Source organism: Salmo trutta, chromosome 23 (genome assembly GCF_901001165.1).
Source record: "Salmo trutta chromosome 23, fSalTru1.1, whole genome shotgun sequence".
NCBI classification, from domain to species: Eukaryota; Metazoa; Chordata; class Actinopteri; order Salmoniformes; family Salmonidae; genus Salmo; species Salmo trutta.
In genome coordinates, this window is record NC_042979.1 from 32,531,567 (window position 1) to 32,549,283 (window position 17,717).

The following is a 17,717-nucleotide window of genomic DNA, read 5'->3' on the forward strand; positions in this document are numbered from 1 at the left end:
GAGGGGTAGTTTCACTCTGTTTTCATGGCATCTGATGTGTCTGTGCAGACTGCACACTGGTGGATGAATTGTGGGTCTTTATATCGGTCAGTCAGAGTTAGTGGTGTCTTGCTAAGGTTGCATAACCTAGCTGCACTTGGGTCGCTAATTCTCCAGACCTGACAGTGAAAAATGTGCACCTGCGCACTGATTAAATAGCAGCGAGACACACACAGAGGTCCACAGAGTAGCTTAGTGTGGAAGAAGAAAGTGTTCTCGTGGTGTCTCCCTGAGAGCTAGTAAAAAACATGGAACGCCTCTGAAATATCAAATGGACACCACAGAACATTTCACTGGAGAGAGAACAATGTAAGACAAAGAGAACATTGAAGAACAGTTTGTCTTTTTCTGACCCTCTGCACTATCGTGTCTTCATAGGGAACTACAATGGCAAGAAAAAGTATGTGAACCCTTTGGAAATACTTGGATTTCTGCATAAATTGGTCATAATATTTGATCTGATCTTCATCTAGGTCACAACAATAGACAAACACAGTCTGCTTAAACTAATAACACACTAACAACTAAACGTTTTCATGTCTTTATTGAAAACACTGTGTAAACATTCACAGAGCAGGGTGGGAAAAGTATGTGAACCCTTGGATTTAATAACTGGTTGACTCCTTTGGCAGCAATAACCTCAACCAAATGTTTTCTGTAGTTGCGGATCAGACCTGCACAACGGTCAGGAGGAATTTTGGACCATTCCTCTTTACAAAACTGTTTCAGTTCAGCAATATTCTTGGGATGAACAACTCTCTTGCTGTCATGCCACAGCATCTCAATCGGGTTGAGGTCAGGACTCCAGAAGGCGTATTTTCTTCTGTTGAACCCATTCTGTTGTTGATTTACTTCTGTGTTTGGGTCGTTGTCCTGTTGCATCACCCAACTTCTGTTGAGCTTCAATTGGCGGACAGAGCCTAACATTCTCCTGCAAAATGTCTTGATAAACTTGGGAATACATTTTTCAGTCGATGATAGCAAGCTGTCCAGGTCCTGAGGCAGCAAAGCAGCCCCAAACCATGATGCTCCCTCAACCATACTTTACAGTTGGGTTGAGGTTTTGATGTTGGTGTGTTGTGCCTTTTTCTCCTCCACACATAGCGTTGTGTGTTCCTTCCAAACAACTACACAGTAGTTTCATCTGTCCACACAATATTTTGCCAGTAGCACTGTGGGACAATCCAGGTGCACTTTTGCAAATTTCAGTGCAGCAATGTTTTTTTGGGACAGCAGTGGCTTCTTCTGTGGTGTCCTCCCATGAACACCATTCTTGTTTAGTGTTTTCTGTATCGTAGACTGGTCCGCAGAGATGTTTGCATGTTCCAGAGATTTCTGTAAATCTTTAGCTGACACTCTAGGATTCTTCTTAACCTAAATTGAGCATTCTGCACTGTGCTCTTGCAGTCATCTTTGCAGGACGGCCACTCCTAGGGAGAGTAGCAACAGTGCTGAACATTCTCCATTTATAGACAATTTGTCTTACCGTGGACGGATGAACATCAAGGCTTTTAGAGATACTTTTGTAACCCTTTCCAGCTTTATGCAAGTCAACAATTATTAATCTTAGGTCTTCTGAGATCTCTTTTGTTCGAGGCGTGGTTCACATCAGGCAATGCTTCTAGTGAATAGCAAACAAACATTTTGTGAATTTTTTTAGGGCAGGGCAGCTCTAACCAACATCTCCAATCTCGTCTCATTGATTCGACTGCAGGTTAGCTGACTCCGGACTCCAATTAGCTTTTGGAGAAGTCATTAGCCTAGGGGTTCACATACTTTTTACAACCTACACTGTGAATGTTTAAATTATATACTGCTCAAAAAAATAAAGGGAACACTTAAACAACACATCCTAGATCTGAATGTAAGAAATAATCTTATTAAATACTTTTTTCTTTACATAGTTGAATGTGCTGACAAACAAAATCACACAAAAATAATCAATGGAAATACAATTTATCAACCCATGGAGGTCTGGATTTGGAGTCACACTCAAAATGAAAGTGGAAAACCACACTACAGGCTGATCCAACTTTGATGTAATGTCCGTAAAACAAGTCAAAATGAGGCTCAGTAGTGTGTGTGGCCTCCACGTGCCTGTATGACCTCCCTACAACGCCTGGGCATGCTCCTGATGAGGTGGCGGATGGTCTCCTGAGGGATCTCCTCCCAGACCTGGACTAAAGCATCCGCCAACTCCTGGACAGTCTGTGGTGCAACGTGGCGTTGGTGGATGGAGCGAGACATGATGTCCCAGATGTGCTCAATTGGATTCAGGTCTGGGAACGGGTGGGCCAGTCCATAGCATCAATGCCTTCCTCTTGCAGGAACTGCTGACACACTCCAGCCACATGAGGTCTAGCATTGTCTTGCATTAGGAGGAACCCAGGGCCAACCGCACCAGCATATGGTCTCACAAGGGGTCTGAGGATCTTATCTCGGTACCTAATGGCAGTCAGGCTACCTCTGGCGAGCACATGGAGGGCTGTGCGGCCCCCCAAAGAAATGCCACCCCACACCATGACTGACCCACCGCCAAACCGGTCATGCTGGGAGGATGTTGCAGGCAGCAGAATGTTCTCCACGGCGTCTCCAGACTCTGTCACGTCTGTCACGGTGCTCAGTGTGAACCTGCTTTCATCTGTGAAGAGCACAGGGCGCCAGTGGAGAATTTGCCAAGCTTGGTGTTCTCTGGCAAAATGCCAAAACGTCCTGCACGGTGTTGGGCTGTAAGCACAACCCCCACCTGTGGACGTCGGGCCCTCATACCACCCTCATGGAGTCTGTTTCTGACCGTTGAGCAGACACATGCACATTTGTGGGCCTGCTGTAGGTCATTTTGCAGGGCTTCTGGCAGTGCTTCTTCTCCTGCTCCTCCTTGCACAAAGGCGGAGGTAGCGGTCCTGCTGCTGGGTTGTTCCCTCCTACGGCCTCCTCCACGTCTCCTGATGTACTGGCCTGTCTCCTGGTAGCGCCTCCATGGCTCTGGACAAAACCGCTGACAGACACAGCAAACCTTCTTGCCATAGCTCCCATTTATGTGCCATCCTGGATGAGCTGCACTACCTGAGCCACTTGTGTGAGTTGTAGACTCCGTCTCATGCTACCACTAGAGTGAAAGCACCGCCAGCATTCAAAAGTGACCAAAACATCAGCCAGGAAGCATAGGAACTGAGAAGGGGTCTGTGGTCCCCACCTGCAGAACCACTCCTTTATTGGGGGTGTCTTGCAAATTGCCTATAATTTCCACCTGTTGTCTATTCCATTTGCACAACAGCATGTGAAATTTATTGTCAATCAGTGTTGCTTCCTAAGTGGACAGTTTGATTTCACAGAAGTGTGATTGACTTGGAGTGACATTGTGTTGTTTAAGTGTTCCCTTTATTTTTTGAGCAGTGTATTTCAGTATAGACAAGAAAAATATAATTTGTGTGTTATTAGTTTAAGCGTACTGTGCTTGTCTATTGTTGTGACTTAGATGAAGATCAGATCAAATTTTATGATCAATTTATGCAGAAATCCTGGTAATTCCAAAGGGTTCACATACTTTTTCTTGCCACTCTATATCAGTCTGGTTGGGAGATGTTTTTCTCACACTCACTGTGTGCACCAACAGCACCATTTACAGTGGGGAGAACAAGTAGTTGATACAATGCCGATTTTGCAGGTTTTCCTACTTACAAAGCATGTAGAGGTCTGTAATTTTTATCATAGGTACACTTCAACTGTGAGAGACAGAATCTAAAACAAAAATCCAGAAAATCACATTGTATGATTTTTAAGTTAATAATTTGCATTTTATTGCATGGCATAAGTATTTGATACATCAGGAAAGCAGAACTTAATATTTGGTACAGAAACCTTTGTTTGCAATTACAGAGATCATACATTTCCTGTAGTTCTTGACCAGGTTTGCACACACTGCAGCAGGGATTTTGGCCCACTCCTCCAGATCCTTCAGGTTTCGGGGCTGTCGCTGGGCAATACGAACTTTCAGCTCCCTCCAAAGATTTCTATTGGGTTCAGGTCTGGAGACTGGCTAGGCCACTCCAGGACCTTGAGATGCTTCTTACGGAGCCACTCCTTAGTTGCCCTGGCTGTGTGTTTCGGGTCGTTGTCATGCTGGAAGACCCAGCCACGACCCATCTTCAATGCTCTTACTGAGGGAAGGAGGTTGTTGGCCAAGATCTCACGATACATGGCCCCATCCATCCTCCCCTCATTAGGGTGCAGTCGTCCTGTCCCCTTTGCAGAAAAGCATCCCCAAAGAATGATGTTTCCACCTCCATGCTTCACGTTTGGGATGGTATTCTTGGGGTTGTACTCATCCTTCTTCTTCCTCCAAACACGGCGAGTGGAGTTTAGACCAAAAAGTTCTATTTTTGTCTCATCAGACCACATGACCTTCCTCCCATTCCTCCTCTGGATCATCCAGATGGTCATTGGCAAACTTCAGACGGGCCTGGACATGCGCTGGCTTGAGCAGGGGGACCTTGCGTGCGCTGCAGGATTTTAAATCCATGACGGCGTAGTGTGTTACAAATGTTTTTCTTTGAGACTGTGGGTCCCAGCTCTCTTCAGGTCATTGACTAGGTCCTGCCGTGTAGTTCTTGGCTGATCCCTCACCTTCCTCATGATCATTGATGCCCCACGAGGTGAGATCTTGCATGGAGCCCCAGACTGAGGGGGATTGACCGTCATCTTGAACTTCTTCCATTTTCTAATAATTGCACTAACAGTTGTTGCCTTCTCACCAAGCTGCTTGCCTATTGTCCTGTAGCCCATCCCAGCCTTGTGCAGGTCTACAATATTATCCCTGATGTCCTTACACAGCTCTCTGGTCTTGGCCATTGTGGAGAGGTTGGAGTCTGTTTGATTGAGTGTGTGGGACAGGTGTCTTTTATACAGGTAACGAGTTCAAACAGGTGCAGGTTAATACGGTAATGAGTGGAGAACAGGAGGGCTTCTTAAAGAAAAACTAACAGGTCTGTGAGAGCCGGAATTCTTACTGGTTGGTAGGTGATCAAATTCTTATGTCATGCAATAAAATGCAATTAATTACTTAAAAATCATACAATTTGATTTTCTGGATTTTCTACATGCCTTGTAAGTAGGAAAACCTGCAAAATTGGCAAGTGGTATCAAATACTTGTTCTCCCCACTGTACATGTATCTTGAGGAGTCGGCCTCTATACACAGAGCTGGGGCACGATTCTCTCTGGACGGCCAGGGCAAGGAGAGGAAGGGAGGCCAGGGTGGAGAGAGAGAGAGAATACCCCTCTGATCCTCTTGCCCGGTCCGTCTATTTCTTCTCCAGTACCACAGCTCCTACCATAATACACATCTCTCAGAGAGGATGATGATTGACTAATGAGTCTGGCATGGTGTGTGTGTGTGTGTGTGCGCTTGTGTACATGTGAGAGAGAACCAAGGAGTCGTGTGTGAGAGAAAGAGTTGACAAGTAGTCGTTTCGTGTCACGGGAGAGTCAGAGTGCAAAGCTTGGAAGCAAAATAATCTAACTTGTGAGGGTTTCAAGTCTCTATACAATGTTGTGGTTTTGCTCTCTTCCAGCCACATTCATTGGTCATGCTTGGCTGGTGGCTATGGTACCTGGAGCCAATCCATCCAGCCAGAGCAGGGTAATGTTAGGCTATCTCTATATAATGGTTCACTAGTCTACTGTACCAGGAGTGTAGTGGGCAGGCATGGACAATTACTTTGTCTGGGATAAGAAAACATGTGTCCAAGTAAAGGGCTGCCAACTGAACCTGGCATCACAAGACAAATTATTTCAAATCTCTTCTACCTGACTGGGACTCAACCCATTTTTTTTATCATTATCCCAAATCATTACTCCCTGGTAGCCCCAAGCCCTGGCAGTCACATGTTGCTGTTCTGAGGAGGTGAGGAGAGGGGAAGGAGGGAGGTAGGAGAGGGGGTAGGAGGAGGGGAGGCTTTGTGGGGGAGATCAAAGTTGTGTTTCCTTAACTATACAGGCTGGATGGACCTGGGCCAAGAGGATTGCTGCAGCAGCCTAGTCCAGAAATGTACATTTGGACAGATAGACTGGCAGACACTGAGAAGCACCTGTCTGATACCATGTGTCCATACAAATGCCAATATAGTCTATGTTCTCACCAGTATACCTGCAGCATACCACCCTGCATTCCATTGCTGGCTTGCCTCTGAAGCTAAGCAGGGTTGGTCTTGGTCAGTCCCTGAATGAGAGACCAAATGCTGCTGGAAGTGGTGTTGGACTGCCAGTAGGAGGCACTCTTTCCTCTGGTCTGAAAAAAAATATCCCAATGTCCCAGGGCAGTGATTGGGGACATTGTCCTGTGTAGGGTGCTGTCTTTTGGATGGGATGTTAAACTGGTGTCCTGACTCTCTGTGGTCACTAAAGATCCCATGGCAATTATCATAAGAGTAGGGGTTTTAACCCCAGTGTCCTGGCTAAATTCTCAATCTGGCCCTCATACCATCATGAACAGCAAATCATTCCCAGCTTCCAATAGGCTCATTCATCTCCTCTTTCCTGTAACTATTCCCCAGGTTGTTGTTGTAACTGAGAATGTGTTCTCAGTCAACTTACCTGGTAAAATAATGTTTTTTATTTATTTTTATAGATATATACAGTACCAGTCAAAAGTTTGGACACCTACAGTACTCATGCAAGGGTTTTTCTTTATTTTTTATTATTTTCTACATTGTAGAATATTAGTGAAGACATCAAAACTATAAAATAACACATATGGAATCATGTAGTAACCATAAAAGTGTTAAACAAATCAAATATATTTTGTATTTGAAATTCTTCAAAGTAGCCACCCTTTACCTTGATGGCAGCTTTGCACACTTTTGGCATTCTCTCAACCAGCTTCACCTGGAATGCTTTTCCAACAGTCTTGAAGGAGTTCCCACATATGCTGAGCACTTATTGGCTGCTTTTCCTTCACTCTGCGGTCCAACTCATCCCAAACCATCTCAATTGGGTTGATGTTGGGTGATTGTGGATGTCAGGTCATCTGATGCAGCACTCCATCACTCTCCTTGGTCAAATAACCCTTACAGAGCCTGGAGATGTGTTCTGGGTCATTGTCCTGTTGAAAAACAAATGATAGTCCCACTAAGCGCAAACCAGATGGGATGGCGTATCGTTGCAGAATGCTGTGGTAGCCATGCTGGTAAAGTGTGCCTTGAATTGTAAATAAATCACAGACAGTGTCACTAGCAAAGCACCATCACACCTCCTCATCTATGCTTCACGGTGGAAACCACACATGCGGAGATCATCCGTTCACCTACTGTTTCTCACAAAGACGTGGCAGTTGGAACCAGAAATCTCAAATTTGGACTCATCAGACCAAAGGACAGATTTCCACCAGTCTAATGTCAATTTCTCGTGTTTCTTGGCCCAAGCAAGTCTCTTCTTCTTATTGGTGTCTTTTAGTAGTGGTTTCTTTGCAGCAATTTGACCATGAAGGCCTGATTCCTGTCTCCTCTGAACAGTTGATGTTGAGATGTCTGTTACTTGAACTGTGTGAAGCATTTATTTGGGCTGCAATTTCTGAGGCTGGTAATTCTAATGAACTTATCCTCTGCAGCAGAGGTAACTCTGGGTCTTACTTTCCAGTGGCGGTTCTCATGAGAGCCAGTTTCATCATAGTGCTTGATGGTTTTTGCGACTGCACTTGAAGAAACTTTCAAAGTTCTTGAAATTTTCCTGATTGACTGACTTTCATGTCTTAAAGTAATGATGGACTGTCGTTTCTCTTTGCTTATTTCAGCTGTTCTTGCCATAATATGGACTTGGTCTTTTACCTAATAGGGCTTTCTTCTGTATACCACCTTTACCTTGTCACAACACAACTGATTGGCTGAAACGCATTAAGAAGGAAAGAAATTCCACAAATTAACTTTAACACCTGTTAATTGAGATGAATTCCAGGTAACAACCTCATGAAGCTGGTTGAGAGAATGCTGAGTGTGCACTTTTTTGGTTACTACATGATTCCTTAAATGTGTTATTTCATAGTTTTGATGTCTTCACTATTATTCTAAAATGTAGAAAATAGTACAATTAAAGAAAAACCCTTGAATGAGTACCTGTAGGTGTGTCCAAACTTTTGACAGATACTGTATATTTCTACTTGCCGATGGGTCTGAATCAGAAACACTGGGCAGACCCTCTTGTTCTAGAGTGAATAGCATCATATGGTGCCCATCCTCATAATCTGCCCGAGTTCAAATCATACACTTAGAAAACTCTTACACAGCCTGTCACACCCTGACCATAGAGAGCTCTGGAGAGCTCTGGAGAGAGGGGAACCGGCTATGCAGAGACCAGCAAGTGTGGTTCGTCGCTCCAGTGCTTTTCCGTTCACCTTCACACCCCTGGGCCGGACTACACTCAATCATAGGACCTACTGAAGAGATGAGTCTTCAATAAAGACTTAAAGGTCGAGACCGAGTCTGCGTCCCTCACATGGATAGGCAGACCATTCCATAAAAAATGGAGCTCTATGGAGAAAGCCTGTCTCCAGCTGTTTACTGAGAAATTCTAGGGACAGTAAGGAGGCCTGCGTCGTGTGACCGTAGCGTACATGTAGGTATGTATGGCAGGACCAAATCGGAAAGATAGGTAGAGCAAGCCCATGTAAGCTTGTAGGTTATCAGTAAAACCGTACTGAAGTTTATTTAGTGCTTTATCCTGGTAGCCGGAATATAGAGGATTGCAGTAGTCTAATCTAGATGTGACAAAAGCATGGATACATTTTTCTGCATCATTTTTGGACAAAGTTTCCGTTTTTGAAATGTTACGAAGGTGGAAAAAAAGGTGTCCTTGAATATTCTTGATATGTTCGTCAAATGAGAGATCAGGGTCCAGAGTAATGCCGGGTCCTTCACGTTTTTTTTGAGATGACTGTACAACCATCAAGATTAATTGTCAGATCCACAGAAGATCTCTTTGTTTCTTGGGACCTAGAATTAGGCATATCTGTTTCTCCTGAGTTTTTAAAAGTAAAATATTTGCCACCATCCACTTCCTTAGTTTGAAAACATTGGTTTCCAGGGAGGGCAATTTTGGGTTCTGTGTATTTTCTGCATAGCAGTGAAAGTTAATATTATGATGTTTCCGAATGACATCACCAAGAGGTAAAATATATAGTGAAAACAATAGTGGTCCTAAAACGGAAACCTTGAGGGACACCAAAATGTACAGTTGATTTGTCAGAAGACAAACCATTTACAGAACAACTGATATCTTTCCGACAGATAAGACCTAAACCAGGCCAGAACTTGTCCATGTAGACCAATTTGGGTTTCCAATCTCTCCAGAAGAATGTGGTGATTGATGGTATCAAAAGCAGCACTAAGGTCTAGGAGCACGATGACAGATGCAGGGCCTTGGTCTGATGCCATTAAAGGTAATTTACCACCTTCACGAGTGCAGTCTCAGTGCTATGATGGGGTCTAAACCCCATGAAGCGTTTCGTATACATTATTTGTCTTCAGGAAGGCAGTGAGTTGCAGTGCAACAGCTTTTGTTTTAAATTGAGAGGAATGGGAGATTCGATATAGGCCGATTAGTTGTTTATATTTTCTGGGTCAAGGTTTGGCTTTTTCAAGAGAGGCTTTATTACTGACACTTTTAGTGAGTTGGTACACATCCGGTGGATAGGGAGCCATTTATTATATTCAACATAGGAGGCCAAGCACAGGAAGCAGCTCTTTCAGTAGTTTATTGGTTCCGGTATGCAACTTGAAGGTTTAGAGGCCAAGACTATCAGTGTGTCAAGAGATATAGTATTAAAAAACTTGAGTGTCTCCCTTGATCCTTGGTCCTGGCAGTGTTGTGCAGACTCAGGACAACTGAGCTTTGGAGGAATACGCAGATTTAAAGAGGAGTCCATCACTTGCTTTCTAATGATCATGATCTTTTCGTCAAAGAAGTTAATTAATTTATTACTGCTGAAGTGAAAGCCATCCTGTCTTGGGGAATGCTGCTTTTTAGTTAGCTTTGCCACAGTATCAAAAATAAATGTTGGATTGTTCTTATTCTCCTCAATTAAGTTGGAAAAATAGGATGACCGAGCAGCAGTGAGGGCTCTTTGATACTGCACGGTACTGTCTTTCCAAGCTAGTCGGAAAACTTCCAGTTTGGTGTAGTGCCATTTCCATTCCAATTTCCTGGAAGCTTGCTTAAGAGCTTGGGTATTTTCTGTATACCGGGAGGTAGTTTCTTATGACAAATGTTTTTTGTTTTTAGGGGTGCGACTGCATCTAGGGTATTACGCACGGTTAAATTTAGTTCCTCAGTTAGGTGGTTAACCAATTTTTGTACTCTGATGTCCTTAGGTAGGTAGAGGGAGTCTGGAAGGGCATCTAGGAATCTTTGGGTTGTCCGAGGAATTTATAGCACGGCTTTTTATGATCCTTGGTTGGGGTCTGAGCAGATTATTTGTTGCGATTGAAATGTAATAAAATGATGGTCCGATTGTCCAGGATTATGAGGAAAAACATTAAGATCCACAATATTTTTCCACGGGACAAAACCTCGGTCCAGAGTATGACTGTGGCAGTGAGTAGGTCCGGAGACATGTTGGACAAAACCCACTGAATCGATGATGGGTCCGAAAGCCTTTGGAGTGCGCGTGGACTTTTCCATGTGAATATAAAGTCACCAAAAACTGTGAATGTTATCTGCCATGACTACAAGGTCCGATCGGACTTCAGGGAACTCAGTGAGGAATGGTGTATACGGCCCAGGAGGCCTGTAACAGTAGCTATAAAAAGTGATTGAGGAGAGCTGCATACATTTCATGACTAGAAGCTCACAAAAACTAAAACGCAGTCTTTTTTTTTTTGGTAAATTGAAATTTGCTATCGTAAATATTAGCAACACCTCCGCCTTTGCGGGATGCGCGGGGGGATATGGTCACTAGTGTAACCAAAAGAGAGGCACATTTAACACAGTAATGTATCAGGCTTAAGCCATGTTTCAGTCGGCCAATCACATCAAGATTATGATCATGATTAGTTAATTGACTATAACTGCCTTGGAAGTGAGTCATCTGCCATATGAGTTTTGTTATACTTACAGACACCATTCAAACAGTTTTAGAAAATTCAGAGTGTTTTCTATCCAAATCTGGTAATAATATGCATATCCTAGCTTCTGAGTTGTGTAGGTGGCAGTTAAAAAGGGCACATATTTTTTTCAAACTTCTCAATACTGCCCCCTAGCCCCAACAGGTTAAGTTGCCCTATTTTCAGATATGAGATATCACAATCTCTTTCAATAATGACAGGAATGGAGGTCTTTATTCCAGTGAGATTGAAAAGGCGAACAACCGCCATGTTTAGTTTGCCCAACCTTGATCGAGGCACAGACACGGTCTCAATGGGATAGCTGAGCTGACTACACTGACTATGCTAGTGGCAGACTCCACTAAGCTGCAGGGTGGCTAACAGCCTGCTGCCATGGTCTGCACCCTATCTCATTGTGGAGCTAGAGAAGATAGAGCCCTGTCTATGTTCATAGATAAGATGAGAGCCCCCCCAGCTAGGATGGAGTTCGTCACTCCTCAGCAGGCCAGGCTTGGTCCTGTTTGTGGGTGAGTTCCAGAAAGAGGGCCAATTATCTACAAATTCCATCTTTTGGGACGGGCAGAAAAACAGTTTTCAACCAGTTTTCAACCAGCGATCGGAAAGTTGTGAGACTTTGCTGTAGAGCTGATCACTCCCCCTAAACTGGGAGGGGGCCAGAGACAATTACTCAATGCCGACACATCTTTCTAGCTGATTTACTCGCTGAACCTATGTTTGCGCTTGGTGACCTTTGACTGTTATTCTAACATCGTTGGTGCCGATGTGGATGACAATATTCCTATACTCTCTACACTCGCCAGTTTTTAGCTTTAGCCAGCACCATCTTCAGATTAGCCTTAACGTCGGTAGCCCTGCCCCCTGGTAAAAAATGTATGCTCGCTGGATGATTCTTTTTAAGTCTAATACTACGGGTAATGGAGTCGCCAATGACTAGGGTGTTCAATTTTTCAGAGCTAATGGTGGGAGGCTTCGGTGTCTCAGACCCCGTAACGACACCGGTTGAGGATTCCTACAGCATTTCCTTCCAGAAGCCATGGCAAAATGATCCGGAGCAGGGACTGTGCGAGGGATATATACTACTATCTGTACTTATTGGTGGCACAGACGCTGTTTCATGCTTTCCTACACTTAATTACCCTTGCCTAACGATGCGTCTGAAGCTGGGCTTGCAGCACAGCTATCCTCGCCGTAGGGCGATCGTTCTCCTGTATATTATGAGTACAGCCACTGCAATTAAACGGCATAATGTATATGTTACTACTTAGCTTCGGCTGGTGGAGGTCCTGTTTGAACCATGTCCAGATAAAGCGTCCGGGGTGAAAAAGTTGAATGAAAAAAAGTTGATTGAGGGGGAAATAAAAATATAAAACAGTAATTAAAGAGTAAAAACTGTAAAATTGGCAGGTAGCAAAGAAACGTTAGCAACAAACCGCACAGCAGCACGTAAACAAGTCTACAAGTTGTGACTGGCTCCAGAGTGGGCCATTCCCTTTAAGAGCTGAAGGAAATTTCCCTAAAACAGTTTGAGGACTTCCCATTTGACTCGGCTTCCCCAAAGATAGTTGTGGTTCCCCAGTAAGACAAGGATGTGAGAAGTGACATTTCCAAGGTACTGTCTAAACCCAGTTTCAGTCATATAACCTAGACCAGGGTTTCCCAAACTCAGTCCTTGGGACCCCAAGGGGTGCACATTTTGGTTTGTGCCCTAGCACTACACAGCTGATTCAAATAGCAACTAATCATCAAGGTTTGATCATTTGAATCAGCTGTGTAGTGTTAGGGCAAAAACCAAAACATGCACCCTTTGGGGTCCGGAGATCTGAGTTTGGGAAAAGTTGGCCTAGACATTTACAGACATGGTGCTCTAAATAATAAATTGGGTAGAAGTTAACTCCTTGTCTTTCTTTTCTTGTGTGTGTGTGTGCATGTATGCCGGCCGGCGTGTGTGTGCAGAATACAAGAGTTACTGACGGGACATTTAGATTAGAAGCATTGAACGCCACTGAAATACAAGCGCTGGGCTTTTCATTCTCTATAATAGTCTGTGTCTTTTATTGAACGCCTGGGGAAGACATCGATATTCCACACAGCTACTGAGGTTGAGACCAGCATAGGACTGGTGCTTGCTTGGCATAGCTTCTCTTTCATTCCTTCATTGATATCAACTGCTTCAATGAAATGTTCTACAATGTTTTATAATAGGAGTGATTTTATTAGGCCTTTATAACACACCATGTTCTGTCCGTTTATGTATATTTTGACATGTTCAGAGGACAATCCAGAGAAGACTGCAGAGAAACGAGTTCTGCCTTTTGGCCAAGTTGGGCTCTCCATTCCTTCTCTCACTCCCTCTCTCATTAATTCCCTGGAGGGGGGAAGGCCAAGTGCGGCCTGTTAGAAAAACACCCAGCGTATTTACTGAGCATGCCCAGACCGACAGCTGCCATGTCCTCCCTGTGCAATATGCCACGCTTGGCAAGGCTGGCACTGGCAGCCATCTCTGTCGTTCAGTCACTATCTGTGTCTGTCTGGAATCTCTAGATCCTTTCAGTCACTATCTGTGTCTGTCTGGAATCTCTAGATACCTTTCAGTCACTATCTGTGTCTGTCTGGAATCTCTAGATCCTTTTCAGTCACTATCTGTGTCTGTCTGGAATCTCTAGATCCTTTCAGTCACTATCTGTGTCTGTCTGGAATCTCTAGATCCTTTCAGTCACTATCTGTGTCTGTCTGGAATCTCTAGATCCTTCAGTCACTATCTATGTCTGTCTGGTAGCTGTAGATCTTTTCAGTCACTTATTTCTCTCTCTCTCTCTTTCTCTCTGATCTTCACCTAAGTCACAACAATAGACAAATAGTGTTCTTAAACTAATGACACACAAATTATTGTATGTTCCTTGTCTATATGGAATACATAATTTAAACATTCACCATGTAGGTTGGAAAAATTATGTGAACCCCTAGGCTAATGACTTAGTAGTCAGCTAACCTGCAGTCAGTCAATGAGACGAGATTGGAGATGTTGGTTAGAGCAGCCTTGCTCTATAAAAAACACTCACAAAATTTGAGTTTGCTATTCACAAGAAGCATTGCCTGACTGTGAACCATGTCTCGAACAAAGAGATCTCAGAAGACCTAAGATTAATAATTGTTGACTTGCATAAAGCTGGAAAGGGTTACAAAAGTATCTTTAAAAGCCTTGATGTTCATCAGTTCACGGTAAGACAAATTGTCTATAAATGGAAAATGTTCAGCACTGTTGCTACTCTCCCTAGGAGTGGCCGTCCTGCAAAAATGACTGCAAGAGCCACAGTGGCAGAATGCTCAATGAGGTTAAGAGAAAAATCCTAGAGTGTCAGCTAAAGATTTACAGAAATCTCTGGAACATGCTAACATCTCTGTGGACGAGTCTACGATACAGAAACACTAAACAAGAATGGTGTTCATGGGAGGACAACCACAGAAGAAGCGACTGCTGTCCAACAAAAACATTGCCGCACGTCTGAAGTTTTCAAAAGTGCACCTGGATGTTCCATAGTGCTACTGGCAAATATTCTGTGGACAGATGAAACTACAGTTGAGTGTTTGGAAGGAACACACAACACTATGTGTGGAGAAAAAAAAGGCACAGCACACCAACATCAAAACCTCAACCCAACTGTAAAAATATGGTGAGGGAGCATCAGGTTTTGGAGCCTGCTTTTGCTGCCTCAGGACCTGGACAGCTTGCTATCATCGACTGAAAAAATGAATTCCCAAGTTATCAAGACATTTTGCATGAGAATGTTAGGCTATCTGTCCGCCAATTGAAGCTCAACAGAAGTTGGGTGATGCAAACAGGACAACGACCCAAAACACAGAAGTAAATCAACAACAGAATGGGTTCAACAGAAGAAAATACGCCTTCTGGAGTCCTGACCTCAACCCAATTGAGATGCTGTGGCATGACCTCAAGAGAAGTTCACACCAGACATCCAAAGAATATTGCTGAACTGAAACAGTTTTGTAAAGAGGAATGGTCCAAAATTTCTCCTGACCGTTGTGCAGGTCTGATCCGCAACTACAGAAATGTTTGGTTGAGGTTATTGCTGCCAAAGGAGGGTCAACCAGTTATTAAATCCAAGGGTTCACATAATTTTCCCACCCGCACTGTGAATGTTTACACGGTGTGTTCAATAGAGACATGAAAACATATAATTGTTTGTGTGTTATTAGTTTAGCAGACTGTGTTTGTCTATTGTTGTGACCTAGATGAAGATCAGATCAAATTTTATGACCAATTTATGCAGAAAATCCAGGTATTTCCAAAGGGTTCACATACTTTTCTTGCCACTGTATATGTTGGTCATGCCTCAGTACACCCGTTTTACATTTGGGGGAAATTAAGATCGGTGTCCTGTCCCCAGGCAGGGTAACCATCAGCATCTTCTCTCACCTTCTTGTAATATGTCACTAGTGTCAGGACACGTGACTCTGAGGTACTACACTCTAACCAATCAACCAGCTTCTGTTCTGGTCATGGACATAATGCATCGCTTTCACACAGACATGTAACGCTCCTCTACACCAATGATGAAGGTCATTGTGACTGAAACGACATCATCTTTTCAATCTAATAAGGGGCAGTAATGTAATCTCCATCTGTTTTGGGACAGTCCTTTGATGATGAATGGATAGGTCATTTTGAAGTCACAGCCTGTAGCTATGCACCTGTGATCTAGTGCTTTGTGCCAGTTGGTCTGTCACTGTAATCAAATCTATGCCATCTACTGGGATTAAATACAAACGTCTACTGCAGGGATCGTCACCTAGATTCAGCCGCGGCCAATTTTTTTTCTTGAGCGGATTGTCATGGGGCCGGGAAAATAATACAAAATAATTGGAGACTGCAATTGATCGCAAGAAGCCCAAACAGATATAATATTTGACATAAACAATCATTTCAAACCCTGTTTACGTTTGTATAAGATTCCATCTCTATTACGCGTGGGATACTTGGGAACAGATTTCCAGAATGTAAATCACTTGGAGCTGATTTTCTGGTGTTTTTACAGTCTTTTATGTACAACAATGAAAATTCCGCCAGTTGGGGAAGCCCGATTTTCTGTATTAGCCCTAGATCTAGAACATGGTGAGGCTAACCTTCATCTCACAGGGTAGCTGCTTTAATCAGTATGTGTGGTGGGCTTCATGTTGTAACCATAATCTCCTGGTGTGTCACAGCATGAATCATACATCCGACAGAAACATCAGTCACCTGTCATCTCGTCTGCCTTCCATCTCTTTCATCAAGGGAAAACTCATAATTTCTCTCCCTCAATTTTTTATCACTATATTTCTTTACCCCCCAACCCGCCCACTGCTCTTGTAGATATGATTTATGAGCAAACGTTGTGATAGCTTTTTTCTCTTTCTCTATCAGCACTTCCATGATGGACGTAAAGCGCAGCAACAGATTGAGAGCTCGTGGAAACAGCTGGAGTCGGTAAGTACTGTATAGAGTAGTATTACTGAGTATGTAGTACTACTATAATACTATTACAGCCCAGTAGTCATAGTACTACTACAGTTATGGCAGCCCAGTAGTCGTAGTACTACTACAGTTATGGCAGCCCAGTAGTCATAGTACTACTACAGTTATGGCAGCCCAGTAGTCATAGTACTACTACAGTTATGGCAGCCCAGTAGTCATAGTACTACTATAATACTATTACAGCCCAGTAGTCATAGTACTACTACAGTTATGACAGCCCAGTAGTCATAGTACTACTACAGTTATGACAGCCCAGTAGTCATAGTACTACTACAGTCATGACAGCCCAGTAGTCATAGTACTACTACAGTTATGGCAGCCCAGTAGTCATAGTACTACTATAATACTATTACAGCCCAGTAGTCATAGTACTACTACAGTTATGACAGCCCAGTAGTCATAGTACTACTACAGTTATGACAGCCCAGTAGTCATAGTACTACTATAATACTATTACAGCCCAGTAGTCATAGTACTACTACAGTTATGACAGCCCAGTAGTCATAGTACTACTACAGTCATGACAGCTCAGTAGTCATAGTACTACTACAGTTATGGCAGCCCAGTAGTCATAGTACTACTACAGTTATGACAGCCCAGTAGTCATAGTACTACTACAGTCATGGCAGCCCAGTAGTCATAGTACTACTACAGTTATGGCAGCCCAGTAGTCATAGTACTACTATAATACTATTACAGCCCAGTAGTCATAGTACTACTACAGTTATGACAGCCCAGTAGTCATAGTACTACTACAGTTATGACAGCCCAGTAGTCATAGTACTACTACAGTTATGACAGCCCAGTAGTCATAGTACTACTACAGTCATGACAGCCCAGTAGTCGTAGTACTACTACAGTTATGACAGCCCAGTAGTTGTAGTACTACTACAGTCATGACAGCCCAGTAGTCATAGTACTACTACAGTTATGGCAGCCCAGTAGTCATAGTACTACTATAATACTATTACAGCCCAGTAGTCATAGTACTACTACAGTTATGACAGCCCAGTAGTCATAGTACTACTACAG

At 43.4% G+C, this 17,717-nt stretch overlaps 1 protein-coding gene across 1 annotated transcript in view; it reads left to right on the plus strand.

Annotated features, from left to right (window-relative positions):
• Window positions 1-16,652, plus strand: part of LOC115159809 (formin-binding protein 1-like) — a 64,234-nt gene extending 47,582 nt beyond the window's left edge. Inside the window, exon 5 of the mRNA XM_029709866.1 lies at window positions 16,575-16,652. Coding sequence (XP_029565726.1) covers window positions 16,575-16,652 — 78 coding nt within the window. The remainder of the gene's footprint in view (window positions 1-16,574) is intronic.
• The last annotated feature ends 1,065 nt before the right edge of the window (window positions 16,653-17,717 follow it).